The sequence below is a fragment of the Schistocerca nitens genome, chromosome 2, assembly GCF_023898315.1.
Source record: "Schistocerca nitens isolate TAMUIC-IGC-003100 chromosome 2, iqSchNite1.1, whole genome shotgun sequence".
NCBI lineage: Eukaryota > Metazoa > Arthropoda > Insecta > Orthoptera > Acrididae > Schistocerca > Schistocerca nitens.
In genome coordinates, this window is record NC_064615.1 from 626,878,388 (window position 1) to 626,902,995 (window position 24,608).

A 24,608-nucleotide genomic window follows, 5' to 3' on the forward strand; every position below is an offset into this window, starting at 1 on the left:
CCATGACGCTCCAGCATCTGCTCATATGAGATTCCTGAAGACTCTAGACTGAATCTGATGCAGGTATCACTGGCTAATCTTTACCAATCCGTTAAACACTACATAGGGCACTGTACGGAATGCCAATGACAGAAGCATGTACTGCAATTACTTTTGAGGCATGTGACACCAATCCCACCTGGAGCAGCACCCTTCCATCAAAATGGAATTGGGGTAGTTCCCGAAGTCGACAAATGGGAATTGATGGATATAAGACACTGGTAGATGTCAAACACAGAAACTAGGATGCAATACTGCCCTTTGTGAAAATGTTCAAATGTGTGTGAATTCCTAAGTGATCAAACTGCTGAGGTCATCGGTCCCTAGACTTACACACTACTTGAACTAACTTATACTAAGAACACCACATACACCCAGCCCAAGGGAGGACTTGAACCTCCGGTGGGAGGGGCTGTGCAATCCGTGGCATGGTGCCTCAAACTGCATGGCCACTCCACGTGGTGCCCTTTGTGACATTCACGAACAACACAGAGAACAAGACACTAGCTTCACACAGTTCTTTCTGCTGCACTGCCCCTATTTTATCCAGACAATACTCATGAGAACTATGTGAAACAGCACATTACCAAGACTGAAGAAGCACAACAGCTGGCTCATGTACAGACCTGGACTACAGTCCAAGCACTGACCAGTGAGACACAGTCCAGGAGAACTAGCTTGGATTTTTGAACCTGTGCGGAAAGTAGGACCATCAGCAAAGTTGTCAAAGAGCCTACTCTGGGCCATATCGTATATCTTTCATTGCTTATGACATGTCTCATACAAAGTTGAGAATTATGACCCTTCATCCAAAAGACAAAAATGCAGAGATGTTGTCCATGTCCTCCAGATGAATCCCTAGTACACACCACAGGCACAAATCAATGATGGGAGATTCAAGGAAACTGAAGACCAATTCAACAACTGTGAAGCTTTGACAAGAGGGAGGCTACTTACGATATCACAATGAAGAGGATGTGACAACACCGCCAGAATACAAGGATCCACCAGCTCTGCCATACAGAAGACCACTAATGAAACAGCAGGTTGTCGTTGCTCAGGAGAGTGACCAACGCTGCAGCTATGGTGCATACAGTGTGGTGTAGTGGTTAGCATAGCTGGTTGGCATCTTGCAGGTTTCCAGTTCAGACCTGGCCGGCAGCAATTATTTATTTGTTTATTCATGCAAGGGCCATATCACAGTGATATAGGATTTGTCCAGGTAATACAATGCCAGCAATGGGCCAAAATATAACACGCTTTTAGAGGATAGGACAGGTAGCCTATGGGGATAGGACAGGTAGCCTATGGGGATAGAACAGATGGTTATATTTGTTAAACATGTTGATGTCCTTGAAATACGTTATTTTTGTATCTCTAGACGACTCTACAATTGTGTAAATACTGGCATTCTGGAAAAATTTGATGTTTCTAGAAATATATACACTCTCCATACAGGAGATTGGCCCTGTTCTGGCTGTGCACTTAACATTGGTAATAGCCATGCTTTCAGTGCTAAGTGTTGTACTTCATTACCACCCATGTCTTCAGATTTAGACTTGATTGTGGTTTCAATGTGACAGTATTTACTTTCTTTGTAGTGGACTTTTGTAATTACTTCCTTGTTTACCTACCTTCTGCTCTGTCTTCACAAAGTGTAAATGTATTTGAGCACCTACATATTTCTGGATTGGAGCTTGTTTAGGAAATAGTTCACTGTGTTAAGAATAAAGCGTGCCACTGATTTTAGATGATGATGTGTTTATTTTATACATGAAGTACACAAAATAATTCAAAATAAAACATTGCATAAAATAACTTTATGCAGTTGTCAACTTCAGACTAATAACAATTATTCTGATGCTAAGGTTCCTTTAACAGTTCTTGTTCAAATCCTCATGTTAAAGTAAACTGAATGTATCACAAAATTTAGGAACAATATTCTGGTGCAAAGGCAATTTGATGTTGAAGATTGAATTGCTGCAACAGTATCAACATATAAAGGAGTCTGAAAATTCAAAGCAGTGACTTTTATTTAGAAAACACACATAGAAAACAGACAGATACCTTACATTATTCCACCATAGACAGATGTCTTGTTCCTTCTGTGTCAGTACTCTTTGGAAGTATTTATTAGTTGATTCAATCAGTTTTGATGTATCGCTGCTGACATTTTGTCCCATGCTTGTGGACGTGGCTTCATCATACTGCTTTTCTTTCAAATATGACTGCTTTTAGTGCAGGATTCTAAGTTGTACCACAAATTTTCTACATAATTACAGTAAATCAGGAGACCAGGGGTGTCTTCAACTGTTTAGGATTTGTAGCTGTATGCTTAGTAACACTGCATGTTGGAAGATAGATTGTTTTCATCTACATCTATATGTCACAGTCCACAATATTGTGTGAGGCAAAAGGTATTCTATATACCACCGCTTTCAGTTCAAACCTAGTTTTTTCACACTCACACATGTTTGCCTTCATCATATCAGTATGTCACATTGCACATTATTATTTAAATGAGATGCTAGTTTCTGATTCCAGGCCAACTTACTAAGTGCCTAAAACAAGCACTAACTCACTTCCATACTTCATGGTTGGAATTATTAAACATGTTTGGGCTCCATGCCTGTATATGATAGGTGTAGGGGTAGAATTGTAAGGGAAATCACTTAACTAAATAATGTAGGTGATGTAGAAAAAATGATGATATTTTCATTAAAAGCTGAAACACTTATGTTCTTATATCACTTATTTTATTGGTCTGCTGCTCTGTTGATCTTTGTGTTTATTTCACTCAAAATTTATGATTTTGAGCACAAAGTTTTAAACAAAGACAAATCCTGGGCTGATTTAATTGAAGAGCAAATATAATTTAAAAAAATATTTATCTCATTTAGTGTTCTGAATGCATCTTTATCCTGTACCATCTGATCTGTGACCAATTTCCTGAAGATTTCTTTCAGTTTTAAGCATCCAATTGTTCTTAACTGCCAATGAGATTGTAAGATGTCATCTTTCATTCTAAGAATATGACCAGTAACTGTTTTTCCTTGAAAGTGTCAGATCTTTTCAGTGTGCTGATACGATTCCTGAGATTTCCTTTTCATCCACGTTCCATCTCTGCAGAACAGGCCAAAAATTTTTCTTTTGATTTTTCTTTTTGGCTTTTGTATATCATGAACTAGTAATCTCCCTCTAATTATTAAGGTTTATCATGTGGATAGCACTTGCAGTTTGATTACTGCTTTCTCAGAAAATTATTTTGAAGCATTAGTACAAGATCCCACTCGAAGATAAATAATCCTGGACAAATAGGGAGTGTCATGACGGTTACAGCAACCACAAGGCAGTTGCTGCTAGGCTAAATACCGTTAACACCCACAACCATCAAAAAGAAATGCAAAGTAACATCTATTTAAAAAAGCTGATAAAAATGCTCTTAATGCCTTTTTAAGAGACAGTCTCCACTCCTTCCATTCTGATAATGTAAGTGTAGAAAAGATGTGGAATGGTTTCAAAGAGATAGTATCGACGGCAATTGAGAGATATATACCACATTAATTAATAAGTGTTGGTACTGATCCCCCATGGTACACAAAATGGGTCATATTGCTATTGCAGAAGCAACGAAAAAAGCATGCCAACTTTGAAAGAACACAACATCCCCAAGATTGGCAAAGTTTTGCAGAAGTTTGAAAGATAACATGTACTTCAATGTGAGATGCTTATTATAATTTCCACAATCAAACTCTGTCTTGGAATCTGGCAGAAAACCCAAAGAGAGTCTGGTCATATGTAAAGCACACCAGTGGCAAGATGCAATCAATACCTTCACTGCGCAATAACAATGCTGAAGTCATTGATGACAGTGCCACAAAAGCAGAGTTATTAAACATGGTTTCCCGGAACTCCTTCACCAAAGAAGATGAAGCAAATATTCCTGAATTCCAATCAAGAACAACTGCCAAGATGAGAAACATAGAAGTGGATTTCCTCGGTGTAGCAAAGCAGCTTAAATCACTTAATAAAGGCACGGCCTCCGGTGCAGACTGTATACCAGTCAGGTTCCTTTCAGAGTATGCTGATCAATAGCTCCATACTTAGTAATTATATACAACCGCTCGCTCACAGAAAGATCCGCATCTAAAGACTGGAAAATTGCTTAAGTCACACCAATACCAAAAAAGGGAAGTAGAAGTAATCTGCTGAATTACAGGCCCATATCACTAACATCGATTTGCAGTAGGGTTTTGGAACATATAATGTGTTCGAACATTATGAATTATCTCGAAGAAGAAAACTTATTGACACATTGTCAGCACAGATTCACAAAATATCATTCTTTTGAAACACAACTTGCTCTTTATACTCATGAATTAATGAGTGCTATCGACAGGAGATATCAAATTAATTCCATTTTTTTAGATTTCCAGAAGGCTTTCGACACCGTTCCTCACAAGTGTCTTCCAACCAAATGCGTGCCTATGGAATATCGCCTCAGTTGTGCGACTGGATTCATGATTTCCTACCAGTTTGTAATAACAGATGGAAAGTCATCAAGTAAAACAGAAGTAATATTGGGCGTTCCTCAAGGAAGTGGTATACATAGGCCCTCTATTGTTCATGATCTACATTAATGACATAGGAGACAATCTGAGTAGGCCTCTTAGATTGTTTGTAGATGATGCTGTCATTAACCATCTTGTAAAGTCTTCAGATGACCAAAACGAATTGCAAAATGATTTAGATACGATATCTGTATGGTGCGAAAAGAGGCAACTGACCCTGAGTAAAGCTTAGTGTGATGTTATTCACATGAGTACTGACAGATATCCGCTAAATTTCGATTACATGATAACTCACACAAACCTGAAAGCTGTAAATTCAACTAAATACTTAGGGATTTCAATTACAAATAACCTAAACTGGAATGACCACATAGATGGTGTTGTGGGTAGAGCAAACCAAAGACTGTGATTCATTGGCAGAACACTTAAAAGGTGCAACAAGTCTACTAAAGAGACTGCTTACATCACGCTTGTCTACCATATTCTGGAGTATTGCTATGCGGTGTGGGATCTGCATCAGATGGGACTGACATATGACATTGAAAAAGTTCAAAGGAGGGCAGCTCATTATGTACTATCGTTAAACAGGGGAGATAGTGCCACAGACATGATATGTGAATTGGAGTGGCAATCATTAAAACAAAGGCGTTTTTTGTTGTGACGCTATCTTCTCATGGAATTTCAATCACAAGTTTTCTCCTCCGCTTGCGAAAACATTCTGTTGGCACCCAACTACATAGGGAGAAATGAGCATCATGATAAAATAAGAGAAATTAGGGCTCACACAGAAAAATTTAAGTGCCTGTTTTTCCTGCGCGCCATTTGAGAGTGGAACGGCAGAGAGACAGCTTGAAGGTGGTTCATTGAACCCTCTGCCAGGCACTTTATTGTGAATAGAAGAGTAATCATGTAGATGTAGTATCTTAATTTTGCATTACAGGATAACATTTTGACTTTTTGTAATTCAGAGATTCTCTGTTTGTTTGCTTCATGATTTAATCCTGAAAGTTAGATGATTTCACCTAGGTATCTGAGTTTAGGTGCCTGAAATATTTTGTCAAATTGAGCTACTATAGGATGTCCATCTACCTTCCGAGGTGTTTCTTCCATGGACTGAGTTTTTATGTATGAGATCTGCAGTCCAGTTTTAGCTGCTATTTCATGACATTCTTTTAGAAAGTATATAATTTCTTTTGCGTTGTTTGAGAGAATTATTAGGTTGTCTGCTTTTACTCAAGCTGCTAATAGTTATTCCTTTAACTTATATACCCAGGTCCTGATAACATGACCTCGAATATGACACACAGATGAAATAGTTGTATAAAAAAGCATAATATATTATGTGAGGAAAAAACAATGAAAACATAGAGTTTGTAGGCAAGTACTCTGATTTGTTTAACTGTTTACAATAGCAACATGTAAATTTTACAAAAACTTTCATTCTGTTGGTGAACAGTAAAAAAATATTGCAAGAACTGTTATTTGAATCCATGTGCATGGAAGTGAATTGTTATCTGAACACAGGGCTTTACCACTCTGCCACCATCACACCTAACAAAGACTTTATTTAGAGTAAAGAAAAGGCAACCACTCACCTATAGCTGACTGATGTGTGGCACATAGAAATACACAAAAGAAAAAAGTATTTTATTCATAACTACTATTTTTCAGCAACTGTAGTATATATTTCAGAATAAAATTTGATTGTCAGTTACACAGATATTTTCATTTCGCTTTGCCAGTGATTACACCAACCACACAGAATATGTAGAGTTTGGAGATATCGCGGCATTAGGCTTCTGTGAAGAAGCTATTATCTGCTAAACCAATACTAAGCTTCTGAAAAAACACAACTTAATCTACTGAAACTGGTAAAGTGAAATAAAAGTATCTGTGCAGCTGATGACTGAATTTTATTCTGAAAAACATTATTCACACTAGCTTTCAAGCTTTTGCTCTTTCTGTAATAGAAATACACACATTCAGAAACATAGATACCCCACCAAATGAACAAACCCATGGCCGTGACAAGACAGACTGGTTATTATCAATAATAGTAGTTGCCTTGGCAGACGGATGGGAAGGGAGTATGGAAGAGCGCATGAGGCGGGGGAAGGGGGATGGGGGCAGGGGGATATTCTGTAGTGTGAGGCTGATTTTTCAACAGATGACTCACTGGCTGCATGAATTCAGAGGGAAGACCATGTAAGAGAGAGAGAGAGAGAATGCCTGCATGAGGGGTGGGAGGGGGGGGGGAGGAGGAGAAGGTAGTACATGATCTGGATGGAGAAGGAATAGTGTGAACAGAAGAGAGCGGAGAAAAGGTAAGACAAGGCAGTGGAAAACAGGTTAGTGGAGATGTAGGCCAGAGGGAATGCCAACAGCACAGGGTGTGCTGGAGGAAAGGGTCCCATATGTGTAGGCCAGAGAAACTAGTGCTGGAAGGAAGTAGCCAAACGGCTTTGGTGATGAAACAGCTGCTGAAGTCATCTGTGATGTGCTAGAAAACATGTTCATGGAACTGGATGGTGAAATCTATGATTTGCCACAGTTTAGCGACAGCCATTCATGTGAGGAAACAGTTGATTACTTGTAATGCCCGTATAAAGTACTGCAAGATAATTACATTATACTGAGTATTAATAACCACTCCAGCTGTATTCATTACTGTACCACTACTGGACTCGTGGCGGTAAAAGCCATATCTTCAAGTGACATAAGATTAAAACATTAGAACGGAAAAGCTCAGAATCTTTTTTCCTAACATTTGTTGAAAGACGGTATGTCCTGGATTAAAAATGCCAGATTCCTATATAGTGGATAGGTCCAAAACAAATCATATCATAGTGATCGTTTCTCCGATCTATATGAACCACATACAGGAGATGCTGTTCCATATAGATAGGAGAAACGATCACTATGATACGAGGGTTCACTGAAAAGTAATGCCTACACCTTCATAAATCTTCAACAGTTGGCAGCATTGGTATGCGGCAGGTACTGGCTTGTTCCGTAGCCTCTTTTCTATAGCTCCCACTGGTGGAAAGCTTTACCACTGAACAGTTATGTTGTTACAGTGTAAAGTATGGAACCCTGTGCAGATGGTAGGTCAATATGATTTAAGCACTGTGCAGTCATTGAATTCTTGACAGCAGAAGGTGTCACCTCAAAGGAGATTCATCAGAGAATGAAAGCAGTTTATGGTGATTGTTTTGATGTGAGTACTGTGAGTCATTGGGCGAGTAAGTTTAAAGATGTTGAGGTGGGAACATCTGACCTGTGTGACAAACAAAGAGTTGGACGTCCTGTGACAACAACCACCGAGTTTCACAAGCAAAATGTTGACAACTGATTCAGGTCAATCGTTGTATCACTCATATAGAAATTGCAAGCACAATTGGCATTTCACAAGAACATGTGGGTCACATTATTGCTTTTCTTGGCTATCGGAAGATCTGTGCACGATGGGTGCCCTGGATGCTGACTCCTGAAATGAAAGCGCACAGACGTACGGCTTCCTCCAAACTGTCCGTATTTAGCACCATCTGACTTCCATCTGTTCCTGGTAATGAAAAACGATCTGCAGGGACATCATTATACTTCTGATGAAGACACTGAGAGAACTGTGACACTGGTTGCGGAAATAGTGTGTTGACTTCTTCCGTGACGGTTTCAGAAAACTTGTTCATCGTTGGCAGAAATGTTTCCAAAAGTGGATACGTATGTGGAAAAGTGGATATTGGTTATTAAAGATCACATTCTAAGGATTATTTCCGTGTTTGAAATATTAAAATATTCCCATCCAAACCCAATGAACGAAGGTGGAGGCATTACTTTTCATTCAACCCTCATATAATTTGTTTTGTATCCATCCACTATATTGGGATCTGGCAGTTTTTAATCAGTGTTTTGTTTTGACAGACAACTAATGTTGAAAAAGATTCTAAGCTGTTCCACTCTATTTTTTTAATGCTACGAAACCAGTAGTAGTACAGTAATAAAGGACCAAATACAACTCAAGTGATTATTAATACCCAAGATGAATATTCATAGCTCTGGTTGCCCCATCTATGAAGTTGTCTGCAATTACATCATAGCCGGTATATAACATGGCTGCTTTCACATGGGTCCTGTCTTTATAGTGTAGGAAATACCTGTGACTGAACTTCAGTAAGAGGTGGTTAACTGATTCGGTCAATTTTGCACATTGGTTGACCCTAAGAGAGTGACCCATTGGGAGCAGGATTGGAATACGGATGGACAAAGATATTCTATAGATTGGATTGGTGCTAGATCATTATTTTGGGAAATTTGGGGAGGCTTTTTGATAGGATATCCCTCATCTCAAGGCATGACAAGAGGTAGTGGAAGCCCTAATAAGGATGTAGTTGAGCTTTTCAAGCCAGGCTGATACCAGCTGCTGGTCAGTGGCTGCAGGTTTACTGGTGTCAGAGGAGAAGATGGCATGGAAGATCTATTTACAGATGAGCTGGTTAGGATACTGTCTGTCACAAAGGCTCTAATAAAGTTATTGGTGTATTTCAACAAATCTTGTTTTACACTGCAGATGTGGCATCCATGGGTAGCGAGGCTGTAAGGAAGAGACTTTCTGACATGGAACTTGTGACAGTTGTCAAAGTGAGGGTACTGTTGGTGGTTGGCATGCTTGATATGAACAGACTTATTTATGAAGAGGTGGAGATCCACATCTAGGAAGGTGGCATGTTAAGTTGAGAAGGACAAGGTGAAACAGATTTGGCAGCAAGTACTGAAGTTTTGCCATGAGTCCAGAGCATGAAAATGTCGTCAGTGAATCTCAACCAGACATGGTGTTTCAGGTGGTGAATGGATAGGAAGCATGCCTCCAGATGGCCCATAAATAAATTGGTGCCATGCAAGTACCCCTGGCATTACACTGACACTTCCTTCGCACATTTCCACAGTTCTTGTGCGATTACCACCAGACTCCTTGTTGGTCCCTGTGGATGCAACGTCCTTATACACCAACATCTCGCGTGCCCAAAGCCTTGCTGGTGTGGAAGACTGTCTCATGATACCAAACCCAACATTACCTTCCTAATCCTTCTAGTCAACCACATTCTGGCCCTAAATTATTTTGCTTTCGAAAGCCAAAACTATAAACAAGTCCATAGTACTGCCATGAGTACTCGCCTGGCACTATCCAATGCCAACTTATTTATGGGCCCTTGTCACGTTCAGATACAATGATTACATTTTCATGATCTGGACTGATGGCAGGGACAGCCTTTGCCCTTTCCTCCATGACCTCAAAACGTACTCCCAAATAGCCTTCATCTGATTCTTCTCAAGTCCACAAGCTACCTTTCTAGATGTTGATACTCACCTCTCAGATGGCTTCATAAATACGCCAGTTCATATAAAATGCACCAACCAACAACACTACCTCTATTTTGACTGCTGTCGCCATTTCCATGTCAGAAGGTCTCCTCCTTATAGCCTCACCACCTGTAGATGCCACATCTGCAGTGAAAAGCAGTTGTCTAAATATACTGATAATCTTGTCAGAGCCTTTATTGACATGACAGTATCCTGTCCATCTCATCCATTAACAGATCTTCCATGCCATCTCCTCCAGTTAGTATTACCCTGGCCTTGGAAAACTCAACCACATCCTTCATTAGGGCTTCAACTATTTATTATTGTGCCCTGATGTGAGGGATATCCTACCCATATCACCCAAAGTTGTGATCCGTGGCCCATCCAACTTACAGAATACCCTTGTCCATCCTGATAGCAATCTGCTCTCAGTCCTACACCCTATGGGGAAATTCCTTGTGATCTGCCCAGGTGGCAAGACTGGTCTCATACATTCATCCACTGCCTCCTATCACAGTCCAGGCACATATATTTTTTACCTCCACGTGTGAAAACAGAGCATTCCATGTCAGTATAAGTAACCAACTGTCTACACACATGAATGGCCACTGCCAAACTGTGGAAAATCACAGACTTCAGCATCCAATTGGCGAATATGCTGTGCATCACAACACAAATGACTTCAACAGCTACTTTAAAAAGTGAGCTATATTTATAATTCCTTTCAGCACTAGTTTCGGTGAACTACATAGATGAAAACTGTCTCTACATTGTATTCTGCACTCTTGCAATTCTCTTGGTCTAAATTTCTGCTAACCTGTTTCACATTGCTTCATCGTACCTTTCCCCTTCTCTATTCTGTAGACACCACACCTTTCCCGTCTAGAGTGTATACTGCCTTCTCTCACCCCCCCCCTCCTCCCCTTACAATGTGGTCTGCCTCACTCCTTATCTCCACCTTCCTCTCCCTTTGTGCCCTCTGCTTCTCTCTGCCTGTCACTTGCTCTTGCCTCTTAACTCCTTTCGTCTTATTGTTCAGCTGCTGAGTCATCTGTCAAAAGACCTGTCTCACACTACAAACTATCCCGATACCCCCTCCTAAACTCCATCTGCCTAAGCAACTATGTTGTTGTTGTGGTCTTCAGTCCTGAGACTGGTTTGATGCAGCTCTCCATGCTACTCTATCCTGTGCAAGCTTCTTCATCTCCCAGTACCTACTGCAACCTACATCCTTCTGAATCTGCTTAGTGTATTGATCTCTTGGTCTCCCTCTACGATTTTTACCCTCCACGCTGCCCTCCAATGCTAAATTTGTGATCCCTTGATGCCTCAAAACATGTCCTACCAACCGATCCCTTCTTCTAGTCAAGTTGTGCCACAAACTTCTCTTCTCCCCAATCCTATTCAATACCTCCTCATTAGTTACATGATCTACCCACCTTATCTTCAGCATTCTTCTGTAGCACCACATTTCGAAAGCTTCTATTCTCTTCTTGTCCAAACTGGTTATCGTCCATGTTTCACTTCCATACATGGCTACACTCCATACAAATACTTTCAGAAACGACTTCCTGACACTTAAATCTATACTCGATGTTAACAAATTTCTCTTCTTCAGAAACGCTTTCCTTGCCATTGCCAGTCTACATTTTATATCCTCTCTACTTCGACCATCATCAGTTATTTTACTCCCTAAATAGCAAAACTCCTTTACTACTTTAAGTGTCTCATTTCCTAATCTAATCCCCTCAGCATCACCCGATTTAATTTGACTACATTCCATTATCCTCGTTTTGCTTTTGTTGATGTTCATCTTATATCCTCCTTTCAAGACACTGTCCATTCCGTTCAACTGCTCTTCCAAGTCCTTTGCTGTCTCTGACAGAATTACAATGTCATCGGCAAACCTCAAAGTTTTTACTTCTTCTCCATGAATTTTAATACCTACTCCGAATTTTTCTTTTGTTTCCTTTACTGCTTGCTCAATATACAGATTGAATAACATCGGGGAGAGGCTACAACCCTGTCTCACTCCTTTCCCAACCACTGCTTCCCTTTCATGCCCCTCGACTCTTATAACTGCCATCTGGTTTCTGTACAAATTGTAAATAGTCTTTCGCTCTCTGTATTTTACCCCTGCCACCTTCAGAATTTGAAAGAGAGTATTCCAGTTAACGTTGTCAAAAGCTTTCTCTAAGTCTACAAATGCTAGAAACGTAGGTTTGCCTTTTCTTAATCTTTCTTCTAAGATAAGTCGTAAGGTTAGTATTGCCTCACGTGTTCCAACATTTCTACGGAATCCAAACTGATCTTCCCCGAGGTCCGCTTCTACCAGTTTTTCCATTTGTCTGTAAAGAATTCGCGTTAGTATTTTGCAGCTGTGACTTATTAAACTGATAGTTCGGTAATTTTCACATCTGTCAACACCTGCTTTCTTTGGGATTGGAATTATTATATTCTTCTTGAAGTCTGTGGGTATTTCGCCTGTCTCATACATCTTGCTCACCAGATGGTAGAGTTTTGTCATGACTGGCTCTCCCAAGGCCATCAGTAATTCTAATGGAATGTTGTCTACTCCCGGGGCCTTGTTTCGACTCAGGTCTTTCAGTGGTCTGTCAAACTCTTCACGCAGTATCTTATCTCCCATTTCATCTTCATCTACATCCCCTTCCATTTCCATAATACTGTCCTCAAGTACATCACCCTTGTATAAACCCTCTATATACTCCTTCCACCTTTCTGCCTTCCCTTCTTTGCTTAGAACTGGGTTGCCATCTGAGCTCTTGATATTCATACAAGTGGTTCTCTTCTCTCCAAACGTCTCTTTAATTTTCCTGTAGGCAGTATCTATCTTACCCCTAGTGAGATAAGCCTCTACATCCTTACATTTGTCCTCTAGCCATCCCTGCTTAGCCATTTTGCACTTCCTGTCGATCTCATTTTTGAGACGTTTGTATTCCCTTTTGCCTGCTTCATTTACTGCATTTTTATATTTTCTCCTTTCATCAATTAAATTCAATATATCTTCTGTTACCCAAGGATTTCTATTAGCCCTCGTCTTTTTACCTACTTGATCCTCTGCTGCCTTCACTACTTCATCCCTCAGAGCTACCCATTCTTCTTCTACTGTATTTCTTTCCCCCATTCCTGTCAATTGTTCCCTTATGCTCTCCCTGAAACTCTCTACAACCACTGGTTCTTTCAGTTTATCCAGGTCCCATCTCCTTAAATTCCCACCTTTTTGCAGTTTCTTCAGTTTCAATCTGCAGCTCATAACCAATAGATTGTGGTCAGAATCCACATCTGCCCCTGGAAATGTCTTACAATTTAAAACCTGGTTCCTAAATCTCTGTCTTACCATTATATAATCTATCTGATACCTATTAGTATCTCCAGGATTCTTCCAGGTATACAACCTTCTTCTATGATTCTTGAACCAAGTGTTAGCTATGATTAAGTTATGCTCTGTGCAAAATTCTACAAGGCGGCTTCCTCTTTCATTTCTTCCCCCCAATCCATATTCACCTACTACGTTTCCTTCTCTCCCTTTTCCTACTGACGAATTCCAGTCACCCATGACTATTAAATTTTCGTCTCCCTTCACTACCTGAATAATTTCTTTTATCTCGTCATACATTTCATCAATTTCCTCATCATCTGCAGTGCTAGTTGGCATATAAACTTGTACTACTGTAGTAGGCATGGGCTTTGTGTCTATCTTGGCCACAATAATGCGTTCACTATGCTGTTTGTAGTAGCTAACCCGCACTCCTATTTTTTATTCATTATTAAACCTACTCCTGCATTACCCCTATTTGATTTTGTATTTATAACCCTGTAATCACCTGACCAAAAGTCTTGTTCCTCCTGCCACCGAACTTCACTAATTCCCACTATATCTAACTTTAACCTATCCATTTCCCTTTTTAAATTTTCTAACCTACCTGCCCGATTAAGGGATCTGACATTCCACGCTCCGATCCGTAGAATGCCAGTTTTCTTTCTCCTGATAACGACGTCCTCTTGAGTAGTCCCCGCCCGGAGATCCGAATGGGGGACTATTTTACCTCCGGAATATTTTACCCAAGAGGATGCCATCATCATTTAATCATACAGTAAAGCTGCATGTCCTCGGGAAAAATTACGGCTGTAGTTTCCCCTTGCTTTCAGCCGTTCGCAGTACCAGCACAGCAAGGCCGTTTTGGTTAATGTTACAAGGCCAGATCAGTCAATCATCCAGACTGTTGCCCCTGCAACTACTGAAAAGGCTGCTGCCCCTCTTCAGGAACCACATGTTTGTCTGGCCTCTCAACAGATACCCCTCCGTTGTGGTTGCACCTACGGTATGGCCATCTGTATCGCTGAGGCACGCAAGCCTCCCCACCAACGGCAAGGTCCATGGTTCATGGGGGAAGCAACTACTATTATCAATAATCAACAGTCAGCCTCACCATGGCCATGGATTTGTTCATTTGGGTGTATAGGTGGTTGTGTTTGTGAATGTGTGTATTTCTGTGAGAGAAAGAGCAACAGCTCGAAAACTAGTGTAAATAATGTTTTCTGTTGTGTGTTCTATGCACCACACATCAGTCATCTGGAGGTGAATGGCTGCTTTTCCTTCAGTTTATGTACTACTTCATCCAGGAATTTCTGTTGTTATTCAAGACTTTCCTCTTTAAGTATATCTGCAGTGGATCAAAATCACAAAGTCTTCAATTTATCAGAAAATATTAGGTTGCAATCCTACTACATACCAATAAAATTTCTTTATTTTCAAAGTGGTTAATGATTCCATCTGGTACAAAATGGATCCTCAATTATAATTTTTGACCTAGATTTTTAATGGGAAATTAGTGACTTTAAACTCAACAAAATTTATTCACAAAACAGGAATTAGGGGATCACAGGGTCTAGCATCTCCTTTGTAAGATTACCATCGCCAAAATGCAATTATGGCAAGAAAATTGTAGTTAATGACCAGGTAAACATTATCAACTAGCTATATCTGAAGATAGCTGCAGACATACATAAATTAGGGGAGTGACAAGAAAACGCACACAGACACAGACTCTCTCTTCGCAGTTCGACTATCCTTGCCAGACTGGGGTGCTTTGGATTATATTTTATTTTCACACAACTGAAAAGGCTTTTGAAAATATAAAGCAAAATGCTCTCTTGGAAATTCAGCTACAAAAGGCGGTTACCTCTTTCAGGATAGGTGGTACAATGTGTGTACCACTATTCGTCCTTGCTTTAATGCATGGTGGTACAAAAATTGTACCACTTATTTGTAAAGTCTTGACTCGTCCAGCATGAAGGTATGTTTTCTGAACCACCCACTGTGTGTAATTTGGTAGTTCCCACTATGACAAAGAGAGGTCAGAAGTAGCATTGCTCCATGCAGTTTGTCCGTGACAATTGTTGTTTCCTGCAGCATGCGCGGTGTTGCTGGTTTTTGCCCAGTACAATCGAGTGTGTAATTGTTTCCGCCTTTATGTGATACAGTGTTGATTCAGCTGTTTATTACAGGTACGATAATGGTTGTTATACATTCAGAATCACTGTAGAAGTCACAGTTCTTATATATTCTATAGAAGACGAGTATTTTGTGAATAATTCAGAATCCAGAATATGTACCGCCATGCATCAACGTTCCTCCACTAGGTGAGTTATTGCTTTGAATATCGAGTAGTGTTAGACATTTCATGCATTGTTTGTGCAATCAAGTTGCATAGGAGTGTAAATGAAGTTCATACATATAATTTGAGGCATTATCTTCCATTTCAGTTTATAATGAATCGCTTTATGGAAGTACTGAAAGATACTCCATGCTGAAATACCTTCAGGTCAGAGTTCGTCGGATGAAGATGCAGATTTTAGGGGTGACGACCCAGATTACTGTGTACCACATTCAGGAATTCTTATTTCTGAAACAAGCTCTTCAGATGAAAGTCATTCACTTGAGAAAATACACAATCAAACAAGGGACTTGTTCTGGTGGAACTGTATCCAGTTCAACTGCTGATCCACAGCAAGTACAGCACAGAATGCACGTGATGAAAGTGTAATTTCCACGGACATAACATCATGTAAACAGCCTCCCCAGTGCGGGAAAACAGAAAAACCCTGACAACCTCTACCTTTTCCTCAGAAACTGGTCCTGCTGTGCATGTGAGAGACTTGGAGGATTCCACTCCCTATAATTTGTTCAAATTGTTCATATCTGATGATGTAATTCAGGGGATGCAGACTAATTTTATGCTGAACAGGAGAACCAGAAAAATGGGAAACCTTACTAACACACAACATGTGGGAGATGGAAACTTTTCTTGGCTTGAACATTCTCATGGGCATAAAACGACAGGCAAGTTACAGGGATTACTGGAGCTCATGATACCTACATTAGTTCAGTGATGCCTGTTAATCATTTGCATCTAACTAACAACAGCTGCATGCCAAAGCAGGGCAAGGAGGGTTATAATAAGCTGAACAACTTACAACTATTTTTGCCCATGGTGGGTGACGATTTCAGAAGTGTCTATCATCCAAGTGAATATGTAGGTGTAGATGAGTCGATCATCAAATTCTAAGGCAGGTCATCTTATCTTTCTTTTTTCTTTTTTTTTCTTTTTTTTCTTTTAACACCAATCAAATGAGGCTACAATGTGTGGATGTTAGCAGATAAGTCTGGTTATGCACAAATATTTGACATTTATACAGGTAAAATAGGCAACACAATGGAAAAATGCTTGGAGAGAGGGTAGTAAAAGAGCTGCTGACAGGTCTCGAAGGAAAAAATCATAGAGTTTGCTTTGACAGTTATTTAACCAGTGTACAACTGATGGAGGATCTCGAAAGGAAACAAATACATGCATGTGGGACTGTCAATATATCACGAAAGATTCTGCCTAAGCTGAAACAAGACAAAGAATTGAAATGTGGTGAATACAACTGGGGTGTGTATTGTAAAATGGAAGGACAAAAGAACAGTGTATTTGTTGTCAAGCTTTGATGACCCAAGAACAATGTAGAAGTACTGCGGAAAGAAAAGGATGGGACTGTGACAAAGCTGCCTTTCCCACTACTGTTAATTGATTACAATGAAAATATGAACTGTGTGGATAAATTTTATCAAAGGAAATCAACATATGAAATTGATAGGAAGAGTATGAAATGATGGCCTTGTATCTTCTGATACTTTACTGATGGAAGTGTGTTGAATGCCTTTGTGCTTCACAAGGAACTGAAGTTTGAAACAATGACGATCAAGAACTTTCAGTGGGAAGTGTCTAGAAGTCTTGTGAGCAGCACCCTGGTTGCTTCAAGGAAGAGAGGCAGGCACCTGAGCAATCCAGTAGAGATTAGCAAAAAGAAACCTCAAGTGCCCAAAACTGTGAGAACAGAAAGTTCAGCACACCAGCCACAAAGAACTACATGACAAAGATGTGAAAATTGCAGCACTAAGGAAAAGCAGGTAAGAACTGAATTGATGTTTGTGTGTGCCAGATATCTCTCTACTTAGGAAAAAACAAGTCTGGCTTCAATGACTACCAAGCTGCTTGAAGTGTTACAAGTGGCAAGTTCCCCTATTTCTGCAAAAACAGATCCTGCATCCAATACTGCAATGTAACTTCAAGGGTGGTGGTACACATAATGTACCACCATTGTTTTTGAAAGACTCTTTTGAAATACATCATAATGTCTACCAATGTTTTTATTCTAATGTAATCATATAACTTTTAACCAAATTTTTATAAATTTGTTCAACAAATAAAAGTCTTGTGCAAAAGGGTCAAAATTTGTCTCATACTCCTGTGCACAAAAGCGTTAAACAAAGTGAGTGAATTTATTACTAGAGAAATGAAAAGGCTGCACTGCAAAATTTTATCACATTTGCCACCACTATGCTATTTATTTCACTGACATTTCAGGTACAAAAAAATAGAACTGTCCATGCAGAATCACAAAAATATGTTCCCTTCAAACAAATGTAATTTTATAGTTATATTGACTGTAACTTTTCAATAATTAGCTTTAATTTTTTTGCTTTATTTTTAATTACTGACTCAGTCTTTGGTTCTGTCTTCAATATATCAATAAGTTTCGGTGAAATCAGCTGCGTGAAGTACGATATTGGCACTATATCTGTTCTCAAAAACCATTCGACAATCAGAAGAGCAGGCAATATTTGCTTTTCACTGTAGTTATGGACAGATAATGACGTTTCCAGGACATCTCTTGCTGCTCTTATTACGTCCACACAGTTCAATGCACAGCATCTGGAAAGAGCAGAAGTAATTTTTGTTTTCATTCAACAGTTCCACTATTTGGTAAGTTGTCTCCTTTATTCATAAATTATTTACAGAGCATTTAAAGTTGCAGACTATTGGAATCTGCGTTGAATGTACTGGATACACAGTCACAACACAGAGTGGGATTTCAAAATGGCTGTTAATTAGAGCTTACGGATTACCGATATGAACAAGTGATGTTTGCCACTAATGTAACAAATCAGTCTGGACTTTTCACATGCCATCAAAAAATACCCAACTCCTCTTTCCAGCTTTTTGGTGAAACAGAAAATACTGGAATGTCAGCAGCCCAAAAGGTGAAAAGAGTAATCTCACATTCTGATGTCAAGCAGCCACTGAGAGTTGATGTATTTCTGATAAATCATCAGTTTTCCATCCAGCACTAACTTGCTTCATAACATATCAAACTATGCATTAGTCCATATACATATCCTTCCCACCTCCACCTCATTTTCATTAAAGCCATAGTTACATTTTCTACAACAGTCTGTTCTCTTACTCATTTTTTGTTTTCCTGTCTCTCCTAGTAATCTCCACATGCATCTCTCCATTGATTGCTGAAAAACCCTTAGTTTTTGAATGGATTTCAGTTAAAAGCCTGTGCCTCACTGCCACAAGTCAGAAATGATAATATACATTGATTGTAAGCTTTTCTTTTCAGACTCACTAAAAGCTTAATTTTAAAACCCTATTTTACCGAGCGAGGTGGCGCAGTGGTTAGCACACTGGACTCGCATTCGGGAGGACGACGGTTCAATCCCGTCTCCAGCCATCCTGATTTAGGTTTTCCGAGATTTCCCTAAATCGTTTCAGGCAAATGCCGGGATGGTTCCTTTGAAAGGGCACGGCCGATTTCCTTCCCCATCCTTCCCTAACCCGAGCTTGCGCTCCGTCTCTAATGACCTCGTTGTCGACGAGACGTTAAAACAACACTAACCTAACCTATTCAGTTTATCACATGCATACCAGACTATCTTTCTGTACGTTCTTTTGCATATTTCTTTCGCTGTCCATCTGGTCATTGTCTTCAACTACCCTAAGTACAAAACTCATCAATTAGTTCTATGAATTCGCTATTTACATGTATAATTTACTTGTCAATGTGTTCATTGTACATTACTTTAATCTTATTATAGTTCTTTCCAGGCCTTTTTCTTTTCAAACTTGCCGTTTTAATGTCTTCTATAACATGTTTGACAGTATAATGTCGTAAGCAAAATGAAGGTGGTTATTTAACACATATTCCTTCTTTGGTATCCCTGTATAGAGATCCTCCATGACTGAGAATAGATTTGGTGGTATTCTCCCTCCTTATCTGGCTCCTATTTAAATTCTGAATTTCTCTCAGCCCTGGGGAAGTCTAATGGAAACACTGACATATATATATTCTCCAGTATGCTACCATCTGTTGAATCAATTCCCTGTTCCTCGACGGCTGTTAGTGTATTTCATTAAAGCCACATGTATTGTCTCCAAAGCTTGAAGAATCTTCATAAACATAAAATTCAGTCTTCATTCTGAAATCCATCATTATTACAACTACTAAAAAAGAAAGAAAAAAGGGGGGAGGAGGCTACTCTTCTCCTTTACGTCTGGCATGAATGCACCTGCTGTGACAAGTAATCAATAAGCAGTGACATGGCACAATTCTGGACTCCTAGTCTTCATTTCATTCTGACACGAATCACCAAGTGAATTTCCATACACGATATCTCCTTGGACTTCAAAAAGCAAAACAGAAATCTTCTTTCATGTTAGTGTACCAGATTCTTGAACAATTTAGCCCCAGTCACCACCATAATTTGATTTTCTTACAGCAAGGCCAAACTAAAAGATTGCCAACACAAAATTTCAACACTATAGGAGACTGGTATTTTGTCACACACTCCTTCCAGCTACTTCACCAATTGCTTATCTTTTTCTCTGTCACATCTTACTTTAGTTTGGTCATGGACATGAAGAACCAATCTCAGTTGATTGACTTCTTAAAGTAATCACATTTCTCATATTTCAATGCTATGGCATAAGAATATGAAGTCAACTGAGTGATGCAATTAAAATCTTCAGACAGCAAAAGTTAACCATCAGAATATGTGTATGTTGTTCATTTTAGAAGAAGGCCTCCCGACCGAAAGCTTATGTGTTTGGTAGTCTTTCGGTTGTGCCTGTCTGCGACTCAATGTCTCCACTATATGGTGAGTAGCAATCTATTCGTTTCACAAAACTGTCATTACTCCATCCTGGATTTCCCATTGTTTTATTAATAAGTCCTATATTGCAACACCCATCCATTGGTACATAATGGCTAAAGGCGAAGGATGTCAGCAGCTATCAGAAACATGTGGATCTTTTCCTTTAATGCAACCACCTCTGATCTAAGTACCATTTATACAGCTTATGAAAAGGAAAGCTGCTACTCACTATGTAGCAGAGATGTTGAGTTGCAGATAGGCATAGCATGATGGGAGTGGCAACTGTGCGAGGGTAAGTAGGAGGCTGGGGTGGGGAGGGGGAGGGATAGCGGGGTGGGGTGGGGTCAGTAGTGAGGAGTGTGCAAGGATGGGGTGGAGAGACAGTAGGCCGGCTAGGTGCAGTCAGGAGGTTAGACAGAAGGCAGGGGAGAGGTTGGGGGGGCGGGGGGGGGGGGGGGGGTTAGTGGAAAAGTAGAGAAGTAAAAAGACAAGGTGTGTAGGTGGAATGAGAGCTGTGTAGAGCTGGAATGGGAACAGGGAAGGGGCTGGATGGATGAGAAAAATGACTAATGACAGTTGAGGCCAGGAGGGGTTATGAGAACATAGTAGGATGTGTTGCAGGGAGAATTCCCGCCTGCACAATTCAGGAAAGCTGGTGTTGGTGGGAAGGATCCATATTGCACAGCCTGTGAAGCAGTCATTGAAATGAAAGATGATGTGTTGGGCAGTGTGCTCAGCAACAGGGTGGTCCACTTGTTTCTTGGCCACAGTTTGTCAGTGGCCATTCATGTGGACAGACGGCTTATTGGTTGTTGAGCCCACATAAGATGCAACACAGTAGTTGTCCTGCCTTTGATGGGACGGGTGATGTTTGTGACCGGACTGGAGTAGGTGGGAGGATCTTGCATCTTGGTCTGTTACAGGGATATGAGCCATGAGGTAAGGGATTGAGAGCAGGGGTTGTGTACGGATGGACAAGTATATTGTATAGGTTTGGTAGACAGCAGAATACCACTGTGGGAGGGGTGTGAAGGATAGTGGGCAGGATATTTCTCATTGCAGGGCATGACGAGAGGTAGTTGGAACCCTGGCGGAGAATGTGATTCGGTTGCTTCATCCTGGGTGGTACTGAGCTGTGAGGGTAATGCTCCTCTGTGGCCAGACTGTGAGACTTTGGGAGGTTGTGGGAGGCTGGAAAGATAAGGCATGGGAGATTTGTTTTTGTACAATGTTGGGAGAATAATTAAGGTCAGTGAGACCCTTGGTATATTTGGAGAGGTACTGCTTGTCACTGCAGATGCGACGACCACAGGTAGCTAGGATGTATGGAAGGGACTTCTTAGTATGGAATGCGTGGCATCTGTCGAAATGCAGGTATTGCATGTGGTTAGTAGGTTTGATATGGACAGAGGTACTGACATAGCCATTTTAAGGTAGAGGTCAACATCTAGGAAATTGGTTTGTTGGGCTGAGTTGGTCCAGGTAAAGTAAATGGAGAAGAAGCTGCTGAAGTTCTGGAGGAATGAGGACAGGATGTCCTCACCCTCGATCCAGATCGCGAAGATGTTATCAATGAATCTGAACCAGGAGACTGGTTTAGGATTCTGATGGCCCATGAATAGGTTGGCGTAGGATGGTGTCATGTGAGTGCCCATAGCCATACCCCAGATTTGTTTGTAGGTAATGCCTCCAAAGGAGAAGTAATTGTGGGTGAGGCTATAGTTAGTCATGGCGACTAGGAAGGAGATTATTGGTTTGGAATCCGTCGGGCGCTGGGAAAGATAGTGTTCAACAGTGGTAACGCCATGGGCATTAGGGATGTTAGTGTACAGGGAGGTGACATCTACACTGACGAGCACGGCACCATACGGTAAAGCGTCATGAACTGTGGATGATCGGTGGGAGGAAATGGTTGGTATCTTTTATATAGGAGGATAGGTTCCAGGTAATAGGCTGAAGGTGTTGGTCTACGAGAGCAGAGATTCTCTTAGTGGGGACACAGTAACCAGCCACAATGGGGCATCCTGGGTGGTCGGGTTTATGGACTTTAGGAAGCATGTAGAAGGTAGGAGTGCACAAAGTGGTAGGGGTGACAGAGAAATGGGCTCAGGGGAGAGGTTCTGGGATAGGCCTAAGGCTATGAGGAGAATCTGGAGATCCTGCTGGATTTCTGGAATGGGGTCACTGAGACAAAGTTTGTAGGTGGAAGTATCTGACAGCTGGTGGAGTCCTTCTATCAGGTAATTCTTGTGGTTCAAAACAACAGTAGTAGAGCCTTTTCCGTAGATAGGATCATAAGGTTGGGGTCAGTTTCTCGATGATGGACTGTGGTTCTTTTTGCGGATGTAAGATTAATTTGCATGTTGAGGGATTTGGGGAGTGATGGTGAGGCTAGATTCTAGGTTAAGAAATTCTGGAAAGTTAACAGGGAGTGATTTGGGGGCAATGGGAGTGGATCACAGTTGGGTGGAGAAGTAAACTGAGTCAGGTAGGGTTCAATATTGGTCTTTGGTTGAGTCTGACTGGTAGAGTTGGTGTTGAAAAGAGTTTCCACTGTGGCGACCAGGAGAAGGACAGAAGGTCTTTAACAACTCCAGCATGATTAAATTTGGGAGTAGGGCAGAAGGTGAGGCCTTTGGAAAGGACAGATATTTCTGTGGGACTAAGGCTTCTGGAGGAAAGGTTCATGACTGTGTTTCGGGTCTGTTTAGGTTCTGGATTCTGTGTTGTGGTGGGAGGGAGTGTTGGAGGGTGGGGTAAACGTGGTATGTCTGCGAGACAGGGTTTGTCAGATATGAGGGGACATAGGGGAGATTTGGAGGTTGTTGTAAAGGTGGTGAACAATGGTATGCCAAAGTGGGAGTAGGAAGTGAGCAGGGTGGAGAGTTTTTTGAGGTGGCATTGCATATGTTGCTCTAGTTCCTGGAAGGCAAGATTTTCAAAGTGTGTTATGGGTTCCGGGAATTTAGGATTGCACAGCAAGAGAATTTTACAGATGGAGAGAAGGTATTTCAAGGAGGTTTGGGCTTGGTTTATATGGTTTTGCAGGACTATGTTAGTGAGGGCTAAGGATTGGTGGAATCTGAAATGTGGTATTCTCGGCACACTCTTAACACTGTGGATTGTGGAATATTGAGTAGTTCCAACTATTCCACATTCAAAGTCTGTTAATTCCCTACAAGCAGCCATAATCACTTCAGAAACCTTTTCACGTGACCACCTGAGGAGAAATGACAGCTCTGCCAATGGACTACACTTTTATACCTTTATTATGTGATACTACTGCCATCTGTATAGCGTCTCATGATTTTTGCCACCCTCATGAATATTAACCACATCGTAGTGGAGGCAGGCATAGACAAAGGTGACAATAGATGCTTGCTTTTTGCAAACAGGAGATTGTTCCATGCAGAACAGGGGAAAAGTTGTTGGAAAGGTGACTATCGAACATCTAAAGAGAAAGCTCGTTCAGGTTCTAGTATTACATCAGATGCAGCAGTACAAGGCAAGGCAGAAATCTTAGTACAAAATGAAAGCAAGCCAAAATACAGGGGAAAATTAGAGAAGTGAGGACCAGAAGGAATGCTGAATAATTTTTTAAAGTATGCTTCAATAATTTAACTATCAATATAAAGTCTTTTGAGAATTTAGGATATTTAAGTCTGATAATTTTCTGTTTTTTGGATCAAAGAACTGCACTTTCATTATCACAGTAAAGATTTCCTGAGATGCAGCCAACCTGTGCTCTCTCTCTTTGAAAACCAGGCCACATGCCAGGATAAAGGGTGTGTGATGGAGTACGTAACATAGCAGGTGGGACTATCCTACTTGTTGTGATATACCACTCCTGACATCAATGTAATTTTTTTCCTTTACTTGATAGTTTTGTTAACAGCACACATACAATTCACACAAAATAGCTAATTTCTTATTCATGCTTTATTTCACTGAACTTTATTATTCACTGTACAGTTTCTCAATTACTGATGATAATATTAGTCAGTTCACTTGGATATGTTCTTCCTAAAGAAATATCCAGGATTTCGATTCACACAAAGTAAGTGGATGTGAAATTTTCAGTGAGCAAATAGCTTTTTGTTTCTAAATTGAAATAGTTCATTTGAAATCTGTCATCC

General features: G+C 40.5%; 1 protein-coding gene across 4 annotated transcripts in view; it reads right to left on the reverse strand.

The window, feature by feature from the left end:
• LOC126236717 (AP-4 complex accessory subunit Tepsin-like) overlaps positions 1-24,608 on the reverse strand; it is a 131,726-nt gene that overhangs the window by 11,553 nt on the left and 95,565 nt on the right. For 2 of the 4 annotated variants that reach the window (XM_049946238.1, XM_049946239.1), the window contains exon 8: positions 17,880-18,247. The exons of 1 other annotated variant lie outside the window; for it this stretch is intronic. In XM_049946238.1, the coding sequence (XP_049802195.1) occupies positions 17,971-18,247 (277 nt within the window). In that variant the 3' untranslated portion in view covers positions 17,880-17,970. Of the gene's footprint in view, positions 1-17,878; positions 18,248-24,608 lie in introns of those variants that run through there. One more of the 4 variants, XM_049946241.1, reaches the window with a different exon arrangement.